General features: G+C 44.4%; 2 protein-coding genes across 5 annotated transcripts in view; both read right to left on the reverse strand.

Moving 5' to 3' along the window:
* Positions 1–2,778, reverse strand: part of LOC126998602 (stomatin-like protein 1) — a 22,726-nt gene extending 19,948 nt beyond the window's left edge. For all 3 annotated transcript variants that reach the window (XR_007752946.1, XM_050860510.1, XM_050860508.1), the window contains exon 1: positions 2,586–2,778. Coding sequence is in view for 2 of the 3 variants with exons in the window: in XM_050860510.1 (XP_050716467.1) it covers positions 2,586–2,640 (55 nt within the window). In the remaining variant the exon portion in view is untranslated. The remainder of the gene's footprint in view (positions 1–2,585) is intronic.
* On the reverse strand, positions 2,712–12,002 carry LOC126998603 (homeobox protein lin-39-like). Of its 2 annotated transcripts, none has more exons than XM_050860512.1 (4): positions 11,053–12,002; positions 7,111–7,265; positions 6,101–6,237; positions 2,712–3,669 (listed from the first exon to the last, which is right to left on the reverse strand). In XM_050860512.1, exons 1-4 carry the CDS (start codon positions 11,525–11,527, stop codon positions 3,276–3,278), a joined length of 1,161 nt encoding a protein of 386 aa, XP_050716469.1. In that variant the 5' UTR covers positions 11,528–12,002; the 3' UTR covers positions 2,712–3,275. The 2 variants fall into 2 exon arrangements, with proteins under 2 accessions (XP_050716469.1, XP_050716468.1); XM_050860511.1 differs by having other exon boundaries at positions 7,111–7,268.
* Between the last annotated feature and the right edge of the window lie 1,218 nt (positions 12,003–13,220).

Genomic DNA, 13,220 nt, shown 5'->3' on the forward strand with positions numbered 1-13,220 from the left:
GAACAATCCCCGTTTTCAGTGACCTGTCCCCGGCTACTGCTGTCCCCGAAAATGTCCCCGGTTTTCACTGTGACTGAAAGATCCGAAATTCGAATAAAGGAAAAAATGAAAAAAAAAAGAAAAAAAAACGAAAATGTTGACCAAACTATACGTATAGTTGCGCAACGTAGCTACTACTCGCACTGTACAGTGTACAGTGTATATAACTAAGGAAATGATAAACAGCTTTGCACGGCATAATTTGCGAGACTGCCTTCCAAGAACATAAAAAATGTTAATCAGCTGAATTTTTATTCAATTCCTTTGTAATTTAGGATAAATAGAGTGAGAAACTTTTGAATGCTGCTTTATGAATGGTAAGGGCAGTGTCCCCGTTTTAGTTTTTCAATGACAATAACTACTTGTTTTGGAGGTTTTTACGCCTCTGAACCGAAAATGTCCCCGGATTTTGTCTCAGAAATCTTATCACCTTATATTATGGGTGAGGGACATGTATTTCGTCCCTCAACTCTAATATGGAGGCGTAATATCGTATTTTTGAGGCGCGGAACTTTGCATTTCGACTTAAGTTAATACTCTGTTGAAGGAAGTGTCAGTCGAGCTTGTGTGACAGGCGCCCACTCTGAGTTAAATCCGTTGCACTCTCAATACCTAGCTCCTTTAGTTTATTAAGTAGTTTATGGTGTGGAGCTTTATCAAACGTTTTTTGGAAATCAAGATATACTACGTCCAGTGATTTAGTTACGTCATAAACCGAGAAGGTCATTATAAAAGGTCAGTAGGTTTGATAGGCAGGTTCTCTTGTTACGGAATCCATGTTGTGAATCCTTAATTGATGAGTGGCTTTCAAGGTAACTCACAATTTTGTCTCTAATTATGCTCTCGAGTAGCTTACCTACTATTGAAGTTAGACTAATGGACTTGTAATTAACCGGTATTTTTTTGTCTTCTTTCTTAAAAATCGGTGTTAAGTTAGCTACTCTCCAATCCGAAGGGACGATGGTGACGGTGGTGGTGGTGGTGATGGCAGTGGTGGTGGTGATGGCAATGGTGATGGTGGTGGTAGTGATGGCAGTGGTGGTGGTGATGGCAGTAGTGGTGATGGTGATGGTGGTGGTAGTGATGGCAGTGGTGGTGGTGATGGCAGTAGTGGTGGTGGTGATGGTGATGGTGGTGGTAGTGATGGCAGTGGTGGTGGTGATGGCAGTAGTGGTGGTGGTGATGGCAGTAGTGGTGGTGGTGATGCCGTGATGGTGATGGTGGTGGTAGTGATGGCAGTGGTGGTGGTGGTGATGGTGATGGTGGTGGTGGTGATGGCAGTGGTGGTGGTGGTGAGGTGCCTCCGCACTGTTTGATGTTCAGTGGAGTGTGATTTTCTCTTGTTTCTCTTCTAAATGAGTCTGTCGATCTGTATATGCCTGTGTCTGTCTGTCTGTCTGTCTCGGTCGCTCTCTAGGTCAGCCTCGCTCTCGTCCCCCCCCCCACCTCTCTCTCTCTCTCTCTCTCTCTCTCTCTCTCATAAGGAGCTTGCAATATACCAGTAGGCTATGTCTGCTGAGGACAGCTTCTGTATATTATTATAATAAGTTGAGGAGAGTTGCCTGGAGTGGGACACTGCTGGTCTCTGGCAGGCTTCCTGTGCTCGTATGTGCTGAAACCCTGTGTGCTGGATTCCAGCAGTGGCGTATTGCATGTGAGGAGGGCTGGTTAACGTTTGAATAAGTTTTCTGTTCAGCCTCAAAGGTAGGGAATTACATAGTTAGTTTTTGTTTGTTTTTGGCAATCAGCCATCAAGGGTGGCTATTAGGTCAGGCTGTTTTGATAGTTTAACTGATACACGAGTGACTAAATATCATTGATCATGGATTCTCATTCCTAATTTAACTAAGTGGCCGGGAGCATACGCCCAGGGGCGCGTAACTTCACTCACTTGCAACCTCACTTCTGACGCCCTCCCCACCCGAGCAAGTTCGCACGCATTCTTAATTGAACTAATGTAAACAAATCGGGATAACATTCAAAACTTATAAAGGTCAACTGGCAAGCTGCTGCTACCCTTTCTTTATCAAACAATTAAAAGAAACATGAACAACCAGACAAATAAAACCAAGGCAAGTGGTTGTCACGATATCCCTTAACCATGATGGTGATGCTTGAGCGGTTAGCGCGTGGAGCCCGGTAATTGGAATATCACTGACAACTTGCTATATTCAACGCTTTCGAGTAGTTAAGATCATGCAAGTACTTGCAATCAGCCTTTGCTCTGACTGAAGCTTCGAATAAATGAAGCACCGATAGATTGCATTAACCCAATACAGTGCTTCGATAATACTCAACCTTCCGCGCCAACCCTGGTCAGGGTCAACCAAGGACACACTTGAGGCCTGTCACTGGTGTTCGACACCTGTACAAATTAAAGTAAAACGACATCTGATTGCTCAAAGGCTGTCGCTTAGTATTGATTGTCAGTAATTGCAAAGCCTGGTCACACCACATCCCTACCAGTCAGAATACGCATGGATGCACTACCTGATAACCCTACCTCATTTTTTCTGAGCTCAAAAAAACAAAACAAAAAAACTTACCTGTGCACAAGAATAGCAGGGAAAAGTGCAAGGGACTCCCCATATATCTTGACATGCTGGTTCAGCCTCATCGCCGGACATCCCTTCACATGAGGCAGTCCTGGATGTTTCAATGACACTCCGACAACAAATCGTTTCCCTTTATTAACACTTTCACTTGCAATAAATTACATACGTTTATTTATAATTCTAGTGCTAGGAACTTTGAAATACCTGATGAGATACAAATGAACGAGGTCTTGAGGCACCCCGTTTGTTACACTCGTACACATGACTCGCCATGCTGCTTCCTCTCCAAGTCTGGCGTGTTATCCTACTGCCCTAAGCAGCCTTCACTGAGCTCCTGGCGGCGGACACGTGAACTGGGAGATGGGGGAGGGGTGAAGGGAAGTACTATTTGGCATTAAACAACCTCTCTCCTGTTATTCATCCATATATCGTGCTGAATTTATAAATTACCTGTATTACGAGATGTTTTAGTGTTCGAGGAGGACTTTGGACACGTGCCTAAACAAGCCAATTAACAGAGGCAACATGTGCGCAGCGCCGTAACATTGCCCCTTCCATGACTGGCAGTGCTTGAGGCCGCCGTGCACCTCCAATGGTTCAGGATAGGCAGAAACTTTGGAAGCCTGACCTCAACATCTAAAAGTACATGAGTATATGCTTAAAACAGAACCACTTAAACTCTTAAACCCCTGAACGTGCGTCGTGTTGGCTCTGGGCGCTAAGTGTGGGAATGGAGGAGTGCAGGGCGTCCAGTGCCGATGCGTGGGTGTACAGCGGGGACGTCAGGGTGGGTATTGCTCCAGGACCGATAGGAGACAAGGAATTGGGTGGCGAGGCATGAGGTCCGCCAATCACGTGACGGTCTGTCAAGGGGTTGATTGGGCTCGGATGGATGACCTGACGCTCGCCTGAAGCAGCTACGAGTGAAGACGGGAGGGGAAGGGTGGGGATGCATGGGGGAGGGAGGTGGGTCAGGGTGTGAGAGGAGAGATGGGAGGGGAGAGGAGGTAGACCGCTGTTACCATGAAGACCAACTGTGTGCTGATTCGGGTGTCCCAAAGGGTAGTTGAAGAGCCTGAAAGAAAAATAAAGTATGTTCTAGTATATGTGTTGAAACTAACTGAGGTGCATCAAGTGCTGACGTGCCTGCCAGGTGGATGTAATGAGTAGACCACAATGAACAAAATCTTTTCTTTATCTCCTCCTGTATTTAATGAGAGTATGGCGCCTCGTTCTATCACCTGATTACGAAACATGCTCATTTAAGGTGTACTGCACGTGGTTGTTGCAATATGCTTGCTGACAATCAGGTGTACCAACACGAAGAAACATTAAAAAACATTGACGGTATGTAACGAATAGCATTCATAAGGCTAAACAAGGATGCAAAGAGAGCAATAGAGGCCAGAGAGCTAATACATGGCAGGTATTGATTTGCCAACTCACCTCCTCATGCATAAATTATATGAGTGATTGTGAAGGAAAGGAACTCATTATTATAAGGATACGAAGGATAACTAGCGATAATCGTCCTCCTAACACATGACTAATATTGTGATGTAGAACACATCTTTAGTAGTTGCATCAAAAGAAAGAACCAGATTACAATACGTACGAGTACTGTAATCATATCACATGATGGACGGATTTTTTTTTTTTTTGGTCGTTGCTGGAGCGACTCAGAAACGGAACCAAGTGTATGAATGTGGGTTGTGGCATGTGCTAATGCTCCCAGGTGTTCGCACTGGCCATCATGGGAGCCGTTGAGTAACGTAAAAATGGCTGGCTCTGCCCGTAGAGTTTTCCACGTCACTGCCTCAGTAACGCTTTGCTCGTAACACACTGTTTGACTCAGGCATTGCTACATTGGTGGCAATACAGTGAAAAATCTTTCTGAAGAATCTTCTGCTGCATCGTCTGCTGGTGCTAAATGTGACTGGAGATTTCCCGAGACTTTTTCTTGTTGAACAAACTCTTAACAGTTTGTGCATGACATAATATGTTACGTAGGCTCCCGAAAGCTGTTGTAAAATTTGTGCAGCAAAATAAAATGATGCTTTGTTACTGTAAGCAGGCATCTTGGGATGATGATGACCGTAATAAAATAACAATAATAGCAATAATAATAATCATAATAATAATAATAATAATAATAATAATAATAATAATAATAATAATAATAATAATAATAATAATAATAATAATAATAATAATAATAATAATGACAATAATGATAATTATAGTAATTCTTACTAATAGAATATTAATGATAATAATAATTATATCAATTATCATAACATAATCAGTTACGGTACAACCTTGGCCTTTTCCTTTATTGCAAGTATACTTAGATGTCAAGACTTCCTAAAAATGTTGGCCAGAGGTTCGGAGGTCCTTCAGAACTTGCGGAAAAATATAGTCTAGACCTGGAGACTTCGTTAGCTTAAGTTCATCTAGATCAATTCCGCACGGTTTTCGAAACTCCTACAGTAAGTTCAATACGATGGCGGAAAGCGATGATATTCTGCATAGGCCCTGCTTGAGGTTTGAGATTTGAGTTCTTTGGGATATGCGAGGATGGACTGCATTCTTCTGGAGGGCGTTATGCTACAAAGGGCAAAGATAGAAGGGAAATAAATCAGAATCGAAGCACATAAACTGATCTAAAGAACAAAATGTAAACCGTGTATAGACCCAGCAGACACGAAGACTCCCACTAGTAATTTCCACTTTGCCAACATGGAGTAGCTACTTCTTTGACTGATTGACAGAGCGACACCTCCTGTTCCCCTTGGCCCCTTTCTCCGGACAGAAGAATAAATGAGACCCCATGCATCGCATCAAGTTGCTCTGGCCTGCACCAACTAACAAACCTAACTACCCCATGTCTCCTCACCTAGAATGTAACACCATCCGCTTCAAATGGTAACCTAGACCCATTGAATGTTTACCTGGTCCTCAGGCACATGGGGTAGAGTCCTGCCCCTGGTAAGACTGTTGTTGTTACAGTCTAATCTAACTCGTCCTGCCAAAGAGATAATTTCCATGTGTCTTAGGAGTACAGCAATAGGCAGTGATTACTATTATGGAACTAGTTAATGTGTCGCCTTTGTATATTCTACTCGTATACTAACTCTCCTTTTCTATAGTGCATGGCATAAACATTTTAGTTACAACTAAATAAAGCAAAACAGCGATACACATTACCCCTAAAGACTCGGAACACATGCGCCAATGTACTTCGTGGATTTTCTGGCCATTTTGCGTAAATAATTACTATCACCTTATGTGAATGACACCTCCATGGATCAATAGTCTGTAGACGTTCCTGGCCGCGCTGAGTTAACTCATTTGAAAATCATAAACAAACTTTACGTTCAGATAAAAAAGTATTGTCTATTGCCATGATTGCCGACTAGCCATGCTCTCTGTGTATCTTGGTCCCGCCCCGCCCCGCCCTGCCCCGCCCCGCCCCGCCCCGCCCCGCCTCAATATGCTGCACTCACCAGAGCCTGTCGCCCACCACCATGGGTCGGTGGGTCAGCACGCCCAGCGCCGAGTAGTACTGCTGCGCCATTAGTTCCAAGTCGTTGGTGTACTTCCTTTTCCACTTGGTGCGGCGGTTCTGGAACCAGATTTTTATCTGGCGAGACAAGGAGAGCGGCAAATTAGTTTATATTATTTTGTGTGTGTGTGTGTGCGCGCGTATGTTTGTTTCTCTTATGCCTTCCTCCATGCTAACCCTGCACTCATGTACCCTAACTTTGCCACCCTAATTATGTGGTCACTTTTGAATTGTACACCGCGTTGCTTCCTAATCCACTGCCGACTTGAGCCAGGCACTAACGGAGAGGTTTTATTCCCATGGAGAACATCCCGACACCCAATTACCTACTTGTTATGTTAGTAACTCCCCCAACGGCAAGCCAGTTGTAAAAAGGACCTCCCTGAATCAATCCTCACATATTATGAAAGTTTATGAGAAAGAAAAGGAAAACTTTCTCGGGACAGAAACACAAATGAGAACCCCCTGCGTCGCATCAAGTTGCTCTGGCCATGCACCAACTAAACAAACCTAACTACATCATGTCTCCTCACCTAGATAGTAACATAATCCGCTTCAAATGGTAACCGAGACCCATCCAATGTTTACCTGGTCCCCTTATGTCAAAGGAATGAATACACACTATAGTCCGAGTCAGCTATGAGTTCAGTTTGGGCGAGGCCCGCTCGGGGTGTTCCGTGGCCATAGCGCTGACAAATCTTATTTAATGTATACAGAATATTTGATGCACAATTTCAAGCAGCACGTGGATGGCATATGAGGGAGGGAGGGACGTATTGGGGGTGATACGGCAGAGCTGTGAAGAGGTTCGGGCCTCACCCAAATTGACTTCATATTTGTGTCGGACTATAGCCAATGTTAGTTCTCTATAAGCAAGTAACTTTATTATAATATTGTTTTCCAAGAGATGCTAGGTACTATTATCCTCTCAGGAAGCTGCTTTGTGCTTACCTGCGTCTCAGTGAGCTTGAGCTGTTTGGAAAGCTGAAGTCGTTTGCTAACCGAGAGATACTTGTTTTTCTCAAATTCCTGCTCCAGCGCCTTGATCTGCGAGGCTGTGAAGGCGGTTCTCGGTCGTTTCTTGCGCTCCTCCCCGGCTTTCAAGCCTTCTGAGGAGAGAGGAGACATCAGTAAGTGTGTACTTGTATAAGAATTAAAACATGGGGAACACTATGGGCATCATTCCTCTGGTATATTCTCAATAAAATATAATTTGTACTGGTAGGTTACTCACTCTGTTTTAAAGATGTGTTGAATTTCTTAAAATTGCATTCAGTTACTTAAATTTAATTTGTATTAATTCTTTAGTGTCTCTTAAAGACCTCATTTTTCTCTTCTTATGGAATCATTGAGTCGAAGCCATCTTTGTCTGCATCGACAAGAGGAAACTGACGAGCACACCGCCCAACTGAAAGAAGAGTTCTCCACTAACAACGTCTCGCTGAAGACTATATAAACGAAGGTCATGAAGTCTTTTCACATTGACATAACGATTGCATATTTTAACATTGTCACGACAGCATGGGAAAATTAACATGTGTCCTTCTTCAGCATCTTTACAGGACAGTACAGGAGACCGCTAAGGAGGAAATTACTAAATGACGCACCTGTGTGCTTGTGTGTGTGTGCGTGCGTGTGTTGAGTGTGAGCGTGGGTGCATGCGTACGTGCACGCGCGCGCGCTAGAGAGAGAGAGAGAGAGAGAGAGAGAGAGAGAGAGAGAGAGAGAGAGAGAGAGAGAGAGAGAATATCTGAAGTGAGGTCGCTCCTTGACCTGTCTACATTACCGTCACCCTAGAATGGCTGTTGACCTCCCGCCACCCTCCCCCCCTGTGTATCCTGACCCCGGATGCTGGGAAGGTCCTCCTTTTCCGGGGAATGTGACCTTGAGGGTCGGTCATGCATTGCGAGGCGCGTCTGTTCAGCAATGACTTTTACCTCGCAAGAAACAGACCCGAGGCGGCCACCGAGGCGGAAACTTTTGTGTTGGAAATGTTCGCCAATTTGTAAGGAGCACTTTAATTAGAATCCATTGTCAGTGAAAAAACTAGTCTTGGAAACCTGAGTTGTTTCATGTAAACGAACAAGAAATTAATCAATCTTTGTTTTGATATTAATTAATTTACTGTATCTAATCGGTGAATGAACTGGAATGCGTATATAAAATGAATATATACCTAATGAGTACAAATAGAATAATTTCTGGCTCCGGAAGCTGATAGTTACTAAATGGCTCACAAACAGGAAGGAGGATGAGTGGAGAACACCAAGCAGATATGTAGCTCATGCGAACACGACTGGAAATTTTAAATGGAGGAAAAACAGTTATATGAATGATGGGGGAGAATGTAGATGGTGAAGGATAGAGGTGTATAGGAACTGCACTCGCCTCTTTTAGTTTTCACGTGCTTGAGTACACGTGTGCTTCTTAAAAAACAACAACGGAGTAATACTTATTAATAGGTATATAAAATGAACGCCGATGCAAAAGGGTATTTAGATACCTACTATCAAGTAATAAAATACAGCGTTATTACAAGCTACTATTATGAGCTATTGCTTGAATATTTCACAACAATAATGCAAAAATGCTTCAACGGTTCCCTTTTGTTGCTCAGTGTATATTTAGACCATTTGAATTTCCATTACTTATGCTGTTAATGTTTTAATAAAATAAAAAAAATAAGAATAGTCATGTTAAAATCTTACTACATCAAACGCCTGACTGTTGCATGTTACATCAAAACAGCATTTCCTTCTTCCTTCGACTAATAAACTCATTCAAACAGAGGGTATCAAGACACTTCTGGAGATGGATTTGATCATCTCTGGCATCCGTGTGTGTGTGTGTGTGTGTGTGTGTGTGTGTGTGTGTGTGTGTGTGTGTGTGTGTGTGTGTGAGAGAGAGAGAGAGAGAGAGAGAGAGAGAGAGAGAGAGAGAGAGAGAGAGAGAGAGAGAGAGAGAGACAGAGAGAGAGAGAGAGAGAGAGAGAGAGAGAGAGAGAGAGAGAGAGAGAGAGAGAGAGAGAGAGAGAGAGAGAGAGAGAGAGAGAGAGAGAGAGAGAGAGAGAGAGAGAGAGAGAGAGAGAGAGAGACTGTATTAATAGCCTCGTTAAATCGTGATTAATAACAGTTAGTGTCATCGTGGCGCCGACACCCGACGCCCCAGGTCAGCGGGTCACCTTCCTGGCCGCCGTGACCTGACGACGGACGGCCAGGGTGGCGGCACCTTGGGGGGCACGGCGGCCGCTGCATGGCGTTGTCTGACGCGCCGCCCGCTGCTCTCTCTTTCATTACAACTTTTACCGGATACCCTTGAAGGTGTTAATAGATGTTTAGGATTATAAGGGAAGGTGTTACGGATAGAAAGGGAAGATGAGCTTAGGATCGATATATTGGATGCTAGGTGTTAAGGATAAATGATGTTAAGGAGAAAAGAAAATGAATTAGTAAAAGGTGTTAAGAAGGGTGTTGAAAATAAACGATGTTTATATTAGACGATGTTAAAGTTAAACGTTGTTAAGTTGGATTGGGGATTTTAAGGACTGGTGGTGAGGATGGAGAGGAAGGAGAGGAAGGAGAGTGGCAATGGTAAAGAAAGACAGAGCTCTCCCTAGCAATATATATATGGTAGCATTTTCTTCTTTTTTCACCCATATTTAAAATGCTCGTATTTATTTCTATTCATGATTATCGCACTCACACTTTCCTCTTCTTTACGCACACAAAATTAATCTTGTATTTTTCGAATGCTTATTATGGTTATACTTTCCTTTTATTTTTCGTTCGTGACAAAAATAATCAAGGCATCAGTTAGTATTGAGTTTCAAAGTAATCGCTGTGTGTCGTTTAACTTTAATAAATTGTTTTCGCGGCGCCAGCATCCTTTCTAAGAGTAATACCATCTTCCTACACAGCTTTGAAGGTTGTCAATACGATCAAGGTAATTAAAATCATCATGCATGTAACTGTACCTCGAAACTTTACATGAATAACTTTACGAGTGTGCGGGTGTTTGATATCCTCCCAAAATTTTGTCATAAAAGGTATGATACACAACGATCCGGTAAGCAATAAATAAATAATTAAATAAATAAATAAATAGATAAACGAATAAAATAAACGAATATTTCAGGAAGATATCTGTATATTTTTGTTGATCGAAATACAGTTGTGAATAAACTTCGCATTATAAAGGTGCAAATGTAGGATGAATGATACTCTAAATAACAATGAATATAAGCAAATAAAAATGAATAAGACGCAAAGTAACAATGAATGTTTTACAATATCGTAAAAAAATAGAAAACTAACATCGCCTGACGTCTCCCCGTTCTCGCCATGCTCGCTTTCTACAAAACCCCTGTCAGTGCTGCCTCGATATGCCGCCTTCAGTACTACCACTTGCTCGTTGCCCTCAGCATGGCCCTAAATGCCTCCACGGTGCTCTCCCTCCTACCGTACCTCCCGCATATTTACTCCCACGGCTGCCGATCACGGAACAGTTGCAGGGTCACCGCCGCGCCGCCGCTGCGCCGCCCGACGAGTCCGCGGGAGCTTTATCGCTTACATGAATGGATAAATAGTGCGGCGGTGATGTTCTGACAGGTACCATGCAGCGGAAATAGTGGATTGTTGGCCATTGTAACAAGAGCAAGACTGAATAAGTAGGATGCTGAACATTGTGACGGTGTAGCAAGAAGTATGATAAGGTGATGGACATTGTATCGGTGTACTCCTGCCCGGCACCACATGGATATTTAATTTTGCTGTTGTCTCGCCCATGCACGGTGTTCCCCCTCTCGTCACGCCACGGGGAGGGAGATTCTGATGCTGCAGGGGCCATACACACACACACACACACACACACACACACACACACACACACACTCACCAGCTTCACTAGGCCGCGCGTCGCTGGAGGTGGTCACGCCCCCTTCGGCCTCCATCACCAGGTTCTTCGCACAATCATCTACAACCACCTCGTCTTCGCCACCGTCACACTCCCTCATCTCCCCTTCCTCCTCCTCCTCGTCCTCCTCCTCTTCCTCATACTCCTCCTCGCGGCCTGTTGTGGTGACGTCACTCTCTGCCTTCAAGGGTGGCCTTGGGGGCTCAGACATCGCCCTCAAGCTGGCCAGGAAGACAGGAGGCGGGTGTGTACAAGGTGGCTGCGGGGTAGATGTTTCATGCCTGTTTTGCGGCCCTTGGAAGTCAGGTCTGGGTGGTCTGAAGGCCGTGATGAGCGCCGATGATTGGGTTGGGAGACTCGAGAGCTCCTGCTGCGATACAGGTCTCCGTGAAGCCAGAAGGGACTCGATAGAGAAGGAGTCTGGAGCCAGAGTGAGTCTCGGCGGCGGCGAGGTCATCGTGGCGACTATTGTTTCGAACGGAATGGGCACGGGGAAAGTGTAAGTGTTTGTTTCAATTGTCTCGCGGTCAGTTCACTGGCCAAACCTTTCCGATGCATGAGAAAAAGAGTTTATCACGTTCCTTCCAGCAGCAGGTTCACCGTAAATCATCCGCTTAGTTGTGTGAAATAATTAATCCAGCTTCACCTCACTGGTTACACGTCAGACATCTCCGGCGAGGGTTTGGGGAAGCTTGTGGAATGGACACTTTTCACTGATTTTAAGTTATTTAAGGGCACAGGAAAGTTTTTTTTACCTCGATTATACTTCGTTGATTATCTGTTATTTCAAATGAACTTTTCTTTGGCTTTCTGGTTCAATGTTCTTTGGCTTTTTGTATCGATGGGTCGGCTTTCACAGAGTGTCACTCGCGCCAGTCTCCACCGCGACCACCACCACCATCACCACCACACCCAGGGGAGGCCTGCGACAGTCTGTGGGTCGCGCACGAGTGTCACGTGGGAGGGTGCCTGGGGAGGGTGGGGCGGGTGGCACTTTGGATGCTGCTGAGGTGCCACACACACACACACACACACACACACACACACACACACATACATACACACGAGTGACACTGAGGGCTCGCGTGGGGCAGAGGGTTGCACAGTGCCACGGTGCCGCAGGTTAAAATGAATCATATCATAAGCAAATTTCACTGGACGGTTTTACATTTAGCAAGATAAGGAGGCAAAGTGCGAATAGGTATGGCCTAAACCTTTTTCTATAAAGTATAAAAGGGGCTGTGATCAAAGGGAATAATAATGCGTTAGAGGGAACTGAGGGGAGGCGGCGCGACGGGGCGAGGTGCAGGGCGGGAAAGGGCGGGGCCTTGCTCACGGCCACGCCCTTCCCCGCCCCCAACCCTCGTCTAAAGTGCTTTTTCACACGTTACCCTCAGCGTCACCCATTCCCTTCGGTACACCCTCGCTCCGGGCAGCTCCCGCCCTCACCACGCCCACCACACAGCTCCGGAGCGACGCTAACCCTCAGAAAGGTATTAGGGCGTCCGTTGAGTGGTGAAACTAATCATCATGAGACTAATTGATAGGTTATGCATATTTGTTTATACCATATTGTTGTGAAATGTTCATAAATGCTACAATCTAAGTAATGATTACGACGATACATATGAAGCATATTTTGAGTTGGATGATAACGAAGCGGAAAATGGCTTAGAAAAATCAGTACTTGTTATGTTATGGCAGAAAGTATGAGGATGATATTGATGATGGTGCTAAAGATAATGGTAATAATGACGATGACGACGTAGGGAAGATTACTACTATATATGAATGAAAAATTGTGATGATAATGACGAGAATAATACTGATCATGATGGTGGCGATGGTGATGAAGGTGATAAAGATTCTGATTTTGAAATAGGAAATTGTCATGATTGTCGCGGCAGTAACAGTAGTCAAAAGCCAAAGTTCTGCAGCCTAATCTTTTGGAGCACATTATATTCTCAGGCCCACAATCACAAAAAAAATCAGGGCTCACACACTCACATTGGATAAAGCTTTCGTAGAGGATGTAGGTATTCCCATGGGTAGTCTTATGAACCTAGCAATTGTATGACATGGCTTCTGCACCAGGAATGTGAAAAAAATAACACCCAGGAAAACCCGACTAATCTCTATTGTGGTCCTTG

This window comes from Eriocheir sinensis, chromosome 14 (assembly GCF_024679095.1).
Source record: "Eriocheir sinensis breed Jianghai 21 chromosome 14, ASM2467909v1, whole genome shotgun sequence".
Taxonomy (NCBI): Eukaryota; Metazoa; Arthropoda; class Malacostraca; order Decapoda; family Varunidae; genus Eriocheir; species Eriocheir sinensis.